Raw genomic sequence first — 12,681 nt, forward strand, 5'->3', positions numbered from 1 at the left:
CGCCCAGCCCGGATCACGTGATCTACGCCCTCCGTGTGGGCGTGGCTTGGCCCCGCCGTGCTCCGCCCCCTCGCTGGCCCCGCCCCCTCCCCGCGCGCCGTCATTAAACCGAGTCAATTAATTTTATTGGGGGTTTTTATTGGGTTTCACGGGCTCAGCAGCCCAGCCACGGGTCCTGCCGCGCGGCCCGCGCCAGGAAGGCGATCTTGCGGGCCATCTCGGCGCAGTAGACCCGCCGGCACGCCTCGTACGCCCGGCGCCGCCGCTCCCGGGTCGGCTTCTCGTAGTACCGGGAGCGCCGCACGGCATCGGCGATCCCGTCCTGCGCCAGGATCCTGCGGGGCGGCACAGACACGGGGCTCGGGGGGTCACCCGGCATCGCCCCCCCGTCCCGCGCCAGGACCCTGCGGGGCAGGGCTGGGATGGGCGAGGAGGGGGAAAGAGGAACAGCCCCCTCTGCACCGCGAACACCGGGAACGGCTCGGTGTGCTCCGGGAACAGCTCGGTGTGCTCCGGGAGCGGCCGGGCCGGGGCGCCCCCGCTCCCCCAGGGACAGCCCAATCCCCCAGGGACAGCCCAATCCCCCAGGGACCCCCCCCAGGGACCCCCCCGGCTCCCTCCGGAGCCCGAGGAGGGGAAGGAATCGCCCCCCCGGGAGCTCCGTTGACGCCGGGACTGAGGGAGGTGGGAGCGATGGGATCGCCTCTTCCTTTCCCCCCCATTCCCCGGGCCCGTCCCCGTCCCCGGTTGTCCCCCCGTTACCTGTTGAGGACTCCGTACGCCGCCTCCACGTTGCCGTTCTGCACCATCACCGTGCGGGCCACGAACCGCGCGTGGTTCGCCATCCTGCGGCGGGACGGGGGTGGCACCGGGGCCGGGGGTGGCACCGGGACTGGGGAGGGACCGTCCCGCCCGAGGGTCCTGCCCGGGACAGCCCCCCGCCCCCGCCTGGCCTCGGTCAGGCCGCCCCCGGTACCCTCCCGGTGCCCCCCGAGGATCCCGGTGCGGGGTCCTGTCCCCGCTCAGGTCCCGATGTCTGTCCCGGTGCCCGTTCCCAGCCCTGTCCCCATTCCCAATCCTGTCCCGTTCCCAGCCCTGTTCCGGTCCCGGTGCCCGTTCCCAGCCCTGTCCCCGTTTCCAGCCCGTTCCCGGTCCCGTTCCCAGCCCTGACCCCGTTTCCAGCCCGTTCCCGGTCCCGTTCCCAGCCCTGTCCCGATCCCGTTCCCGTCCCGGTCCGAACTGACCCCGAGCTGTCCCTGCCCCGCCGAGGCCGCCGCGCCGGGACCGAAATTGCTGGAGGGGCGGAACTTCCCGCGGACGAAACTTCCGGGGGGGCCGGGCCGGGAGAGGGGGGGCAGCACCGGGAGGGGGGTCCGGGGACAGCTCGGAGGGCACGGCCGGGCCGGGGGACGCGGGGTCCCAGGGATCGCCACCCCTTCCCGCAAGGGGCACCGGGGGGGCACTCGGGGGTCCCGCGGGGAGGGGACGGATCGGACCCCCTTGGGGACAAAAAACCCCCCCCCCGGGGGGGCAGGAGGGCAGCCAGGGGACAGAACCGCCCCACACACACACCCAGGGGTCAGGACACACCCCCCACACACCCAGGGGACAGGACCCCCCCGGGGGACACGGCCACCCCCCCGGGGCACAGAGCACACGACACCGGGTGGCCCCGGCCGCTCCCGCGGCGTTTATTGCTTCCAGCAGGGCCGGCGGGGGGGGGCAGCCCCGCTCGGGGGGGCCACACCCCCCCAAGGCCCCCCAGGCACACTTTGGGGGCTGCGACCCCAGGCACACTCGGGGGTTAAATGTCCCCTGACCCCCACACCGCTCGGGGGTCACACTGTCCCCTGAGCCCCCCACCCCTCGGGGTCACCCACGCCCCCGCACCAGGGGAAGGCACAGCCAGGGGGTCCTGGCTCTGAGGGGGTGGTCGCTGTCCCCCCGCCCCCGGTCAGAGCCCCTGCCCGCGGGGCCTCCTGAGCGCCGGAGCAGAACGGTCCGAGAAAGGCAAAGCCCAGAACGCAGCCGAGACCCCCGAGCCGGGGGGCCTCACTCGTCCGGCGCCGGGGGGCTCCTGGGGGTCCCCTCGGGGCCGGCTCCGGGGTCTCTGGGCGCGGCGGCAGCGGGGGCGCCGGGGGCCGGCGGGGGCGGCGCCGGGCGGGGTCGCGGAGGGGGCGGCGGCGTCCAGAGAGGCTTTGGGGGCCACGTGGGGGAACCAGAGGCGCAGCATCACCTCCACCTGCAGCAGCGTGCCCAGGTACCGCGCCCTGCGGGGAGGGGAGAGACCCCCGGAGACCCCCCCGTCAGTGCCGGGGTGCTGGGGGACAGCCCCACTGCTGGGGACACCCCTCATCCTTGGGGACACCCCCATTCCCGGGGACACCCCCCATTTTGGGGTCACTCACCCCATGTGGGGGTTCTGCAGGACACCGATGATTCGCTGCAGCCGGTCCATGGCCACGCTCTGCTGGAAACTGCTCAGCCCTGGGGGCCCCAAAAACCCCTGAGTCCTCAGAGAGGGCATGGGGGGACAGGGGTGCAGGGGAGGGGCAGGGGTGTGGGTTTGGGGGGCGTGGGGTGTGGGGAGCGGCTTTAGGAGGACCCACCTTTGTCGTAGCGGCCCCTCCGCAGCCCCTCGAGCAGCTCGGCCAGCGGGCGGATGAAGCCCCGGAGCTCCCGGCACTGCGAGCGGGGGATGAGGAGGAGGAGGAGGAAGAGGAGGGTGACTGGAGTGGCCCCTTATTCCCCCCTCACCCCTCCAAACCCTCTTCATCCCGCCCTGAGACCCCCAGTCTGGGGGGAAACAGAGGCAGCCCCAGATGCCTTTTTAGGACACCAACCCTCATGCCCCCCCAGCTTTGTGGGTGCCCCCTGGTTTTGCTGCCAAACACTCACTTTTTGGGCAAACAGGCGATCGCCGTCGCTGGGGGGGCCGTCTCCCCCCTCCCCCTTCCGCGGCCGCTTCCCCCCCTCGTGGGGCGACGGTGGCGACTCGGGGGGGGGTCGGTCGGGCCCCCCCGGCCTCTTTCGGCTGCGCTCGGGTCTGTGGGGGCCCCGGGGGGACCCCTCGGCCTCGCTGTCGGGGGAGCCGCAGGAGCAGGCGCGGGCGGGGGGCTCCATGGTGGGGGGCGCAGGGGGGGCCCCCCCGAGGGAGCCTCGCCCCGGGTTCAGCTCAGTCGGGGCCGCCCGGCCGAGCCCGCCTGGGGGAGGGAGGAGAACAGAGCGGAAAAAAGGGGGACATTGGATAAAAGTGGAAAACAGAGGAACTGCCACGTTCTCACCGGGCCCCCTCCCTGCGGGGTCGCGCCGGGTCCCACCTGCTCCGGCTGCGGCGGGGCCGCTGTCCCCGGGCCGGTGCCGCTGTCCCGGTATCACCGTCCCCGTTCCTGGCTGCTGTCACTGTCCCGGTGCCGGTGTCGCTGTCCCCGTGTGGCTGTCCCCGCTCACCGTGCCGGTGTCACTGTCTCGGTGCCGGTGTCGCTGTCCCTGGCCCCGCGCTGGTGCCGGTGGCCCCGTTCCCGTGCCGATCTCCCTGCCGCGGTGTCGTTGTCCCGGTGCCGGTGTCGCTGTCCCGGTGCCGGTGTCCCGGTGTCCCTGCCCCGGTGCCGGTGTCCCGGTGTCTGTGTCTCCGTTCCGTTGCCGGTGTCTCTGTCCCTGTGTGGCGGTCCTCCGTGTACCTGGTTCCCGTGCCGGTGTCGCTGTCCCGGTGTCCCGGTGCCGTGTCCTGCTGTCCCGTGCCGTCGTCCGTGTCCGTGTCCCGGTGCCGGTGCCCGTGTCCCGGTGCCGGTGTCCGTGTCCGTGTCCCGGTGCCGGTGTCCGTGTCCGTGTCCCGGTGCCGGTGCCCGTGTCCCGGTGCCCGTGTCCCGGTGTCCGTGTCCGTGTCCCGGTGCCGGTGTCCGTGTCCCGGTGTCCGTGTCCGTGTCCCGGTGTCTGTGCCGGTCCCGCTCCGTTCCCGCCCCTCCCGCGGCGGCCCCACGCGGACACGTGCGCGCCCGCACGTGCCTGGGCCCGGCCCCGCCCCTGCCGCGTCCCCATTGGCCGCCGCGCCCCGGCAGGGGGCGTGTTCTCCCAGCGCCCGCCCCGCCTCCTCGCTGCGATTGGTCCGCGCCGGCGCCCGGCGCTGATTGGCAGGAGGGCGGGACCGCGGCCACGCCCCCCCGCGCGCCGATTGGTGGTCCCGCGCAGAGGGGGCTTTGGCCACGCCTCCAGTGGGCGGTGTTTTCGGCGGCGCGTGGCGCTCAATGGGCGTGGCTGCCCCGCCCCCCCGCCGTTACATAACCGGGGCGGGACGGCGCGTGCGGCACCACGTGGGGGCGGGGGCCCGAGTGACGTCACCGCCCGCTCGTGGGAACGGGGCGTGGCTTCCCGAGAAAGGGGCGGGGGCTTGGACGGGGGCGGAGCTCCCCTGGGAGCGCGTGCAGGAGTTGCCCCCCAGGCCCCCCCTCCGAGCGCCCCCAAACCAGGGATCCCCCTCCCCCCCCATCCCCACACCCCCAAAACCTCCCGAGGCCCAGAGCCCCAGCCCAGCTTCCCCACGAGGCCCAGAGTCCTCCCCCAGCCCCCCAAACCCCCAGCCCACGAACCTCCACGAGGCCCAGGCCCCCAGGAGACCCCTCCCCAAAGCCACAGACTCCCCCCAGAGCCCCCAGCATCACAAATCCCCCAGCATCACAAATCCCCCACCCCACAAGCCCGGAGTTCGCAGCCCCACGGGCCCCCCAAGCCCCCACGGCCTCATCTCCCCCCTGCTCACGCCCCGGGCATGGTCACTCGAGCCCTCCCCGTCCCCCCGGGGGGGCCCGTCCCCCCGGGTGGGTATTTAGGGCCGGGCTGGCAGCACCCGGCCCCCCGTGCCCCCCGCCATGCTGAGGGTGCTGCTGCTGCTGGGGGCCCTGGCCCCCTCCCTGCCCGCAGGTGAGTCCCCCGGGGCCCTGGGGTGCAGCCTCAGCCCCCCGGGGTGTCCCCACACCGGGCTGGGGGGGCTCAGCTGAACCCCCACCCCAACACCTCCATCCCCCCTTGCAGGTCCCCACTGGGAATATGAGGGTGAGTTGGGCCCCACCCCAGTGACCCCCATTTATCCCCACCCCCAAACCCACCCCCAGGTTCCCCTGGACCCGAGGGGCTCCCCTGGGTCCTCCCAGAAGGGGGAAGGAGGTGGGTGGGTGACACCCCACACACGCAGGTCCCCCTAGATGGGAAGGATGAGGGGGGGTGACGGGGGGGTGACAGCCCCCCCTGACACCTGGGGGCCCCAAGGCAGGAGGGGAGCGGATGGTGCAGCCCCCCATGCCCCTCCTGGCCACTTGGATCCCCCCCAAATGGGCAGGAGGTGGGTGGGTGACCCCCAGCACCCCTGCCCGCACGCCTGGGTGCCCCAAATCGGGTGGGGGGTGGGTGGGTGCAGCGCCCCAACATCCCCCCTCTGCACCCCCCGGGTCCCCCTCGCTCCAATGGGCCCTTTGTGCTCCTTTCCATGAGGCTCCGGTGCCAAATCCAATTAGGATCTGGCCCCGGCCAAATCCCGCTAAGCCCCGTCCTGGGGGACCCATGGGTGCCCCCCCGGCCCCGCTTTGTCCCCGCTCCCCCGGCCGGAACAAATGCCCCCAGCAGATTAACGAGGCCCCGGGCACTGCCACCCGCTCCGTGTCCCCGCCCGGGGGCACCGGGGGCGCTTGGGGTCACGGGCCCGGCTGGCTGGGGCTGGGGCTGGGGCTGGGCTGGGGCTGGGGGGCCCACGGGCGCTCTGGGTGCCCCCCAGGCCCCCACGGGCAGCAGCACTGGCCCGAGGGGCACCCGGCGTGCGGGGGCCGGGCTCAGTCGCCCATCGACATCACCACGGGCCGGGCACGGCCGGAGCCGGCGCTGCCGCCGCTGCAGCCCCAGGGCTACGAGAGCCCCGAGACCCCCCGGTTCACCCTGGCCAACAACGGCCACACCGGTGAGTGCTGGGGGTGGGGGGACCATGGGGGGCCCGGTGTCCCAACCCCACTGACCCCCCCCATCCCTCAGCCGTGCTGGCCCTGCCGCCCTCCCTGCGGCTCGGGGGGCTCCCCGGGGGCTTCGCTGCCGCCCAGCTCCACTTCCACTGGGGCCGGCCCGGCCACGCCGCGGGCGCTGAGCACCTGCTGGACGGGCACCGGGCACCGGCAGAGGTACCGGGGCCAGGGGGACCGAGGGGAGAGGGCAAGGGGTGGGAAATGGCTCAGGAAACAGGGCTGGGGGTGGGAAACGGCACGGGAATGGGGTGGGAAATGGGTCTGGGGGCGGGAGAAGGAGGATGGAAAGAGGGGTGGGTGAGGGAAGCGCACTGGGAGTTGTGTGGGAAATGGGCTTGGGGGTGGGAAGTGGTTGTGGGAAGGGGTCTCAGTGGGGGGAGCAGCACAGGATGGGTGCGGTGCAGGGGTCTGCACACAGGAATGTGGGGCAGGGGATGGGAGCGGGGTCCTGGCACGGGAACGGGCAAGGAAATGGATCCAGGGATGGGAAATGAGTGCAGGGAGGGGATGGGGTGCAGGAAGGAGAAATGGGTGGGAAATGGGAGGTAAATGGGAACCGCTCTGGGCACAGGCAGCAGGGCCGGGAGCTGTGGGAGGTGCAGCAGTGTGGGATCGGGGGTGTTGGGATTGGGGCTGGGGGGCCCAGTGGGGCTGTGGGGATCGGGACTGGGGCAGGGAGGTGTTGGGATCGGGGCTGGGGCAGGGAGGTGTTGGGATCGGGGCTGGGGCAGGGGAGGTGTTGGGATCAGGGCTGGAGGCCCAGTAGAGTGTTGGGATCAGGGCTGGAGGCCCAGCGGGAGTGTTGGGATCGGGGCTGGGGCAGGGAGGTGTTGGGATCGGGGCTGGGGCAGGGGAGGTGTTGGGATCGGGGCTGGGGCAGGGGAGGTGTTGGGATCGGGGCTGGGGCAGGGGAGGTGTTGGGATCGGAGCAGAGGAGGTGTTGGGATCAGGGCTGGAGGCCCAGTAGGGGTGTTGGGATCAGGGCTGGAGGCCCAGTAGGGGTGTTGGGATCAGGGCTGGAGGCCCAGCGGGGGCGTTGGGATCGGGGCTGGGGCAGGGCAGGTGTTGGGATCGGGGCTGGGGCCCAGCGGGGCTCTGGGGGTCCCGCAGATGCACGTGGTGCACTTCGACGCGGAGCGTTTCTCCGACGCGGGCGAGGCTCAGCACCACGCGGGCGGCCTGGCCGTGCTGGGCGTCCTGCTGGAGGTACGGACCCCAAACCCAACCCCCCCTGTGCCCCCAGACCCGCACTGACCCCTGCCCCTCGCTCCCCCAGGTGGGCGCAGACCCCCACCCCGCTTACGACAACATCCTGAGGCACCTCGGGAGCATCCGCTATGCAGGTGAGGTGCAGGGAGGGGGGACACGGCGGGGAGGGACCCAAACCCCCATCCCTGCGCCCCCCAACTGCTCCCCCCCGCCCCCCAGGCCAGTCGACGTCCATCCCCTCGTTCAGCGTGCGGGACCTGCTGCCCCCGCGCCTCGACCGCTACTACCGCTACAACGGCTCCCTGACCACCCCCCCCTGCTTCCAGAGCGTCCTCTGGACCCTCTTCCTGCAGCCCGTCCGCCTCAGCCGGGACCAGGTAGGACCAGCTTTGGGGGGGACGCCCCCCGGGCTGCGGGGGACACCCCCCAGTGATGCCCTCCCCTCCCTGTTCCAGCTGGAGCAGCTCCAGGGAAGCCTTTACTCCACCGAGGAGGCCGAGGCGCAGCCGCAGCTCCTGGTGGACAATTTCCGGGCCCCGCAGGAGCTGAACCAGCGCCCGGTGCTCGCGTCCTTCCCCAGGGGTGAGCTGGGGGGGGGTGGGTGGGAAGGGTCCCCCCAACACCCCTCAAACGGCTCCTGGAGCCTCGACTGGGCACGAGGTCCCTGCTCTGAGCCCGCCCTTCCCTTGCAGAGCCCGAGGGATATTCCACAGGTAGGGCCAGCCCGTGGGGCTGTGCTGGGCTGGGTGGGTGTGTGTGGGGTCTCCCCAGGCCCCCCTGAGCCCCCCGTGTGGCACAGGTGAAGTCATCGCCATCGTCTTTGGCGCCGTCGCCGCCTGCGTCGGCCTCTTCCTGGCCGTGCACTTCGGGGCCAAGCGGATGCGGTGAGACCCCCCCTGCCCCTCAGAGGGACCCCCCCGGCTGCAGGGGGGCCTGGACCCCCGGGGCTGGACCCCCAGAGCCCTCGGGGGGCCCCCTGACCCGTCTCTCTCCCCTGGGCAGCGCCAGGCGGGCGCAGGCGCAGGACGTCGTGTTCAAGGCCTCCTCCCGCCGCTCCCCCGGGGACAGCGGCATCTCCCGCTGACCCCCCCCAAAGAACCCCCTGAGAGACCCCCCCAGCCCCCAAAGGACCCGGTGGGGGCTCAAATAAAGCCCCTTTTCCCCCCCATTCCAGTGCTGGTGACTCTTTGTGGGGTGGGAATGGGACCTTCAAGGGGCTTCGGGGCTGGATCCTGTCACCCTTCCCACACCCCCAGAAACCAGGACCCCCGGGTGCCCACCGGGGAGGGTGCAGAGAAAGATGGGAGGGACCCTCTCCCCTCCTCCCCAGCCACAGCACTCTTAGAAAAGGGTTTTATTCTGAATCAAAAAAATAATTTACCTCCCACTGTACCCCCGACCCCCCCGGGAGCCAAACAGGGGTGAGGGGGGCACAGCACCCCCGGCCCCAAACCCGCACCCCCAGAGCATCCCCCTGAGGGGGGCACAGCACCCCAGCCCCAAACCCGCACCCCAGAGCATCCCCTGAGGGGGCACAGCACCCGAGCCCCAAACCTCCACCCCCAGAGCATCCCCTGAGGGGCACAGCACCCAGAGCATCCCCTGAGGGGCACAGCACCCCGGCCCCAAACCCGCACCCCAGAGCATCCCCTGAGGGGGCACAGCACCCTGGCCCCAAACCCGCACCCCAGAGCATCCCCTGAGGGGGCACAGCACCCCGACCCCGAGCTCCCCAGCTCAGGCGGAGCTGCCCCCGGTACAGCCGGGCTGGGACATCCCCCCCTCAGGTGCACAGAAATGAGCCCTCAGCGCTCTCTGAGCCCCCCGAGCTGCCTCCTCGCCCTCAGCGCCCCCTCACAGCCCACCCGTGTCCCCGGTGTCCCCTCAGACCCCGCCAAACCCCTCAGCATCCCCCAACGGCCCTCGAGGCCCCTCAGACCCGCCCCCATACCCCCTCCTCAGCCCCCCCAGGCCCCGCTCGGCCCCCCGCGCTCACCCCGCCTCCAGCACGATCGCTCAGCGGCTCCGCCGCCTCCGTGAGCGGCAGCGGCGCGGCCGGGGCCGGGACCGGGACCGGGGCCATGGCAGAGCACCACAGGGACACGGCGGCGCCCCCTGCCGGCCCGGAGGACTCGGACTCAAGGTACCAAAGCTGGCCTGGAGGATGCGGGCACAGCGCCCCCTGCCGGCCCGGAGGCCCCGTGCGACGGGGGTGGGGGGGTAGGACCAGTCCCTGGGGACACTGGGGACACTGGGAACACTGGGGACAGGGGACACTCGGGACACTGGGGACAGGGAACACTGGGGACACTGGGGACACTGGGGACACTGGGGACAGGGAACACTCGGGACAGGGGACACTGGGGACAGGGGACACTCGGGACAGGGGCTGCGCTGGGACACACCTGACACAGCCTGTGCTCAGCGTCACCCCTCTGCAGTGTCACCCGACCCCAGGGTCACCCATGCACAGGGTCTCCTCTCCCCAGTGTCACCTGCCTCCAGTGTCATCCATCCCCAGCACCTATTCTATTCTATTCTATTCTATTCTATTCTATTCTATTCTATTCTATTCCATCCCGTTCCATTCCATGCTATTCCATTCCATCCTATCCCATTCCATCCTATCCCATTCCATCCTATCCCATTCCATCCTATCCCATTCCATCCTATTCCATTCCATTCCAATTCCATTCCACACTATCCTATCCTCAAGGAATTCCTGTCTAAACCAGCCTTTTTCTCTATTCCAAGTCCCTCACATCTCTCATTCTGATTCCATGCACACACACACACACCCCCCATGCTGGCGCCGCTGTTTACAGAGGAGCTGGGAAGGGCAGGAAAACTTTATTTAGACTAAAAAATCCCCTCGTGGAGGGTTTTGGGGGGGTGAGAACAGCCCGGCCCCAGAGCCCCTCTGTGTCCCCACCACGGGACGGGCAGCTCACCCCACCCACCTCTGAGCCACCGGTGCCACGAGGGGTCGGGTTTCGGGGGTTTCCTTCACCCATCTCCACGTGTCCTGCAGGGAGGACTCCAAACAATGCCAGGCGCTTCCGCAGGGATGCTGCGGGTGCCACCCCCTGGGCACGGGGCATTGTTCAGGGCAGAGCCGGAGCCGCCGCCGCCTGCCGTGGATTAATTTCCCTTCTGCTTTCGCTTCCGCCTATTAAAGCTGGGAAATGACACAGCTCTGACTTCACCCCACCTTCCTCCTCGCGGTGAAACCCCTGGAGCTCTCCAGGGGTGTCCAGGATCCAGCGTGCAGGATGCCTGGAGCATCCCCGGGATGCAGCTCCCTGGGCACAGCGAGGACCAGCAGCCTCTTTCTCCCTTATTTTTCCCTCCTTTTCCTTCCTTTTTCCCTCCTCTTCCTTCTTTTTTCCCCTCCTTTTCCTGCCTTTTCCCCTCCTTTTTGAGTTTTCCCCCAGGAAAGGCATCGCTCCCTCGCTGCTCCATCGCCGTGGCACCTTTTACTGTTGGATACAAAAGCTTTGATGATAATAATAACAATAACAAAAAGGCAATAAAGTAGACTGAGCCAAACAGGGATTTGGGGAATAGGAAGCCAGGTTTTGGGGTGGGAGGTGGAAAAGCTGTTAGGTTGGCTCCCTGCCGTGGCTGAGATGGGTTCGCTCTGTGTTGCCACACGTGGAGAACGGGTAAGATAAAAAAAGGTAAAAAGTTAAAAAAACCCAACAATGACGACCAAAAATAGAGTGTTTTCCCTTTGCAGACAGAGACACAATTCCAGACACACACCTGGGAGGCAGGATGCAGCTGGGATGGGCCAGCTGGTCCCAGCGAGGGGAGAGCGGCCGTTCCCCGCTTTCACCACCTCATGGCACATTTTGTGCAGGTCCCTTCGTGGGTTTTATCACGCTTTATCCAGGACCCCCGGTGGATTCTCCGAGTTTTCCCGGTTTTTGCAAGCCTTACGTGATCACTCCCAGCCCTGAGGAGCCGTTCCCAGCGCTGAGCCAGCAGATTCCACTGCACTCTGACCCGCAGCTCCCACGCCGAGGTTTGTCAATCCAACCCCATCCACTCACCCATCCCTGTCCTCGTGGACCTTCCTCACCCCTTCCCTCCCCATCCCTTTAATCCCAGGACTTTTTAACCCTTCCTGGCCCCTCCAGCAGCTCCAGCCCCAGTGGGATTCATCCCAACGAGGTCAGATTTCTGCTTGGGTTGGGATTTTTGAGATCTGATATTATTTTTGTGGGTTGAGAGGAGGGTTTGGAGAGATTCACTTCCTGCTCAACATTCCTTGGCACTTAACCCTTTGTGGAGCATCTCCCTATGGGCGGGAGAAGCCCCTCTGGTAAAGCAGGGAGAGCCCTGGGAGGTTGGGAATTGGGTTTGGGATGGCAAAGTTCTCCAGCTGGGTCCACTCTTGGATGGAAAAAAGTCTACTGTGAGAAATTTTTGGCTTAAAATCGTTTAGCATCTTTGTCTTAAAGCCTGCAGGAATTCTTGGTTTAAAAATCAGTAGGAATTCTTGGCGTAGGAGAAAGGCACCACCCACTGTGGCTCTCCCGGTGGTCGCCCCGGGGGTCTCCACACCCACCCCGGTGGTTTTGCCTCCCCTCCTGCAGCTCTTTCCCTCTGGTCACACCTGGCCCAGCCCAGCTGTTGCCATGAAACCCCCTCTGCCCACGGAAAACCCTCTTCCCCTTTCTCCTCTCGAGGAGGAAGCTCCTGTTGCTGCTCCTGTGAGAACCCACAGGGAGGGAAAAGGGAACCCCCCCCAGCTGGGGGTTCATGAGGAGGAGCATCATCCTCCCTCTGTTTTCCCAGAGAGGCTGGAAACACAGGGCTGGGAAGAGATTTTATGATAGGGAGAATGTGCCTTGAGGGATGGTGGATACAGACAAAGAGCATGGGCTGCGCCTCCCCCGGGGCTGTCCCAGCTCCAACCACCCTCTGTCTGGGAATGGTTCTCTTTCCACCTGAATTTTCCCAGTCATAAATTTCTTCTCATCCCTGGAAGCATCCAAGGCCAGGTGGGATGGGGAGCAACCTCTTCTGGTGGAAGGTGTCCCTGCCACGACAGGGTGGGTGGGAGGAGATGACCTTTAAGGTCCCTCCCAGCCCAACCCATCCCATCCCATGATTCTGTGACTCCTCAAAACAGAGCTCCTCCTGCACCTTCCGAGACTCATCCTGCTCTTTGCTGATTTTCTGACCCCCACGTCTGAGAGTGGCCAAAATACTGGTTTTACACCACCTGATTCACCTCTGTCTCCTTCACTTCCCCTTTTCCTTCCCCCCTGAGGTCCTCACCAGCTGCCCCACAGATCCCGCCGGCTCCTCGTGGAGCCCCTCGCTAGCGGCTTCTCCCCCCAAAGCAGAAGGGCTGGGTCCTGTTCTCCTCCCTGTTTCTCCTCCAAGAAATGTTCTTCCTATTTTGCTTCCACATTCAGGGAAGGAGGAGAACCAGCAGCTGGTCCAACACGGACCAAGG

The 12,681-nt window shown here is 68.2% G+C and overlaps 3 protein-coding genes across 3 annotated transcripts; 1 reads left to right on the forward strand and 2 right to left on the reverse strand.

The window, feature by feature from the left end:
* Positions 1-121: 121 nt before the first annotated feature.
* On the reverse strand, positions 122-1,321 carry MRPS21 (mitochondrial ribosomal protein S21). Its single transcript, XM_050330500.1, has 3 exons — positions 1,245-1,321; positions 763-846; positions 122-335 (listed from the first exon to the last, which is right to left on the reverse strand). Exons 2-3 carry the CDS (start codon positions 843-845, stop codon positions 155-157), a joined length of 264 nt encoding a protein of 87 aa, XP_050186457.1. The 5' UTR covers position 846; positions 1,245-1,321; the 3' UTR covers positions 122-154.
* Positions 1,322-1,954: 633 nt separating this feature from the next.
* Positions 1,955-3,717, reverse strand: CIART (circadian associated repressor of transcription). Its single transcript, XM_050330308.1, has 5 exons — positions 3,321-3,717; positions 2,899-3,203; positions 2,610-2,685; positions 2,409-2,487; positions 1,955-2,270 (listed from the first exon to the last, which is right to left on the reverse strand). Exons 2-5 carry the CDS (start codon positions 3,121-3,123, stop codon positions 1,955-1,957), a joined length of 696 nt encoding a protein of 231 aa, XP_050186265.1. The 5' UTR covers positions 3,124-3,203; positions 3,321-3,717.
* A 1,148-nt stretch (positions 3,718-4,865) lies between these two features.
* CA14 (carbonic anhydrase 14) lies at positions 4,866-8,330 on the forward strand. The gene is made up of 11 exons (XM_050330464.1): positions 4,866-4,917; positions 5,029-5,049; positions 5,765-5,944; positions 6,016-6,158; positions 7,113-7,208; positions 7,279-7,345; positions 7,431-7,588; positions 7,667-7,793; positions 7,904-7,924; positions 8,011-8,095; positions 8,214-8,330. The coding sequence occupies exons 1-11, from the start codon at positions 4,866-4,868 to the stop codon at positions 8,293-8,295; spliced, it is 1,032 nt and encodes a 343-aa protein (XP_050186421.1). The 3' UTR covers positions 8,296-8,330.
* Positions 8,331-12,681: the final 4,351 nt, after the last annotated feature.

The sequence above is a fragment of the Myiozetetes cayanensis genome, unplaced genomic scaffold (assembly GCF_022539395.1).
Source record: "Myiozetetes cayanensis isolate MyiCay16 unplaced genomic scaffold, myiCay2020 scf41, whole genome shotgun sequence".
Taxonomy (NCBI): Eukaryota; Metazoa; Chordata; class Aves; order Passeriformes; family Tyrannidae; genus Myiozetetes; species Myiozetetes cayanensis.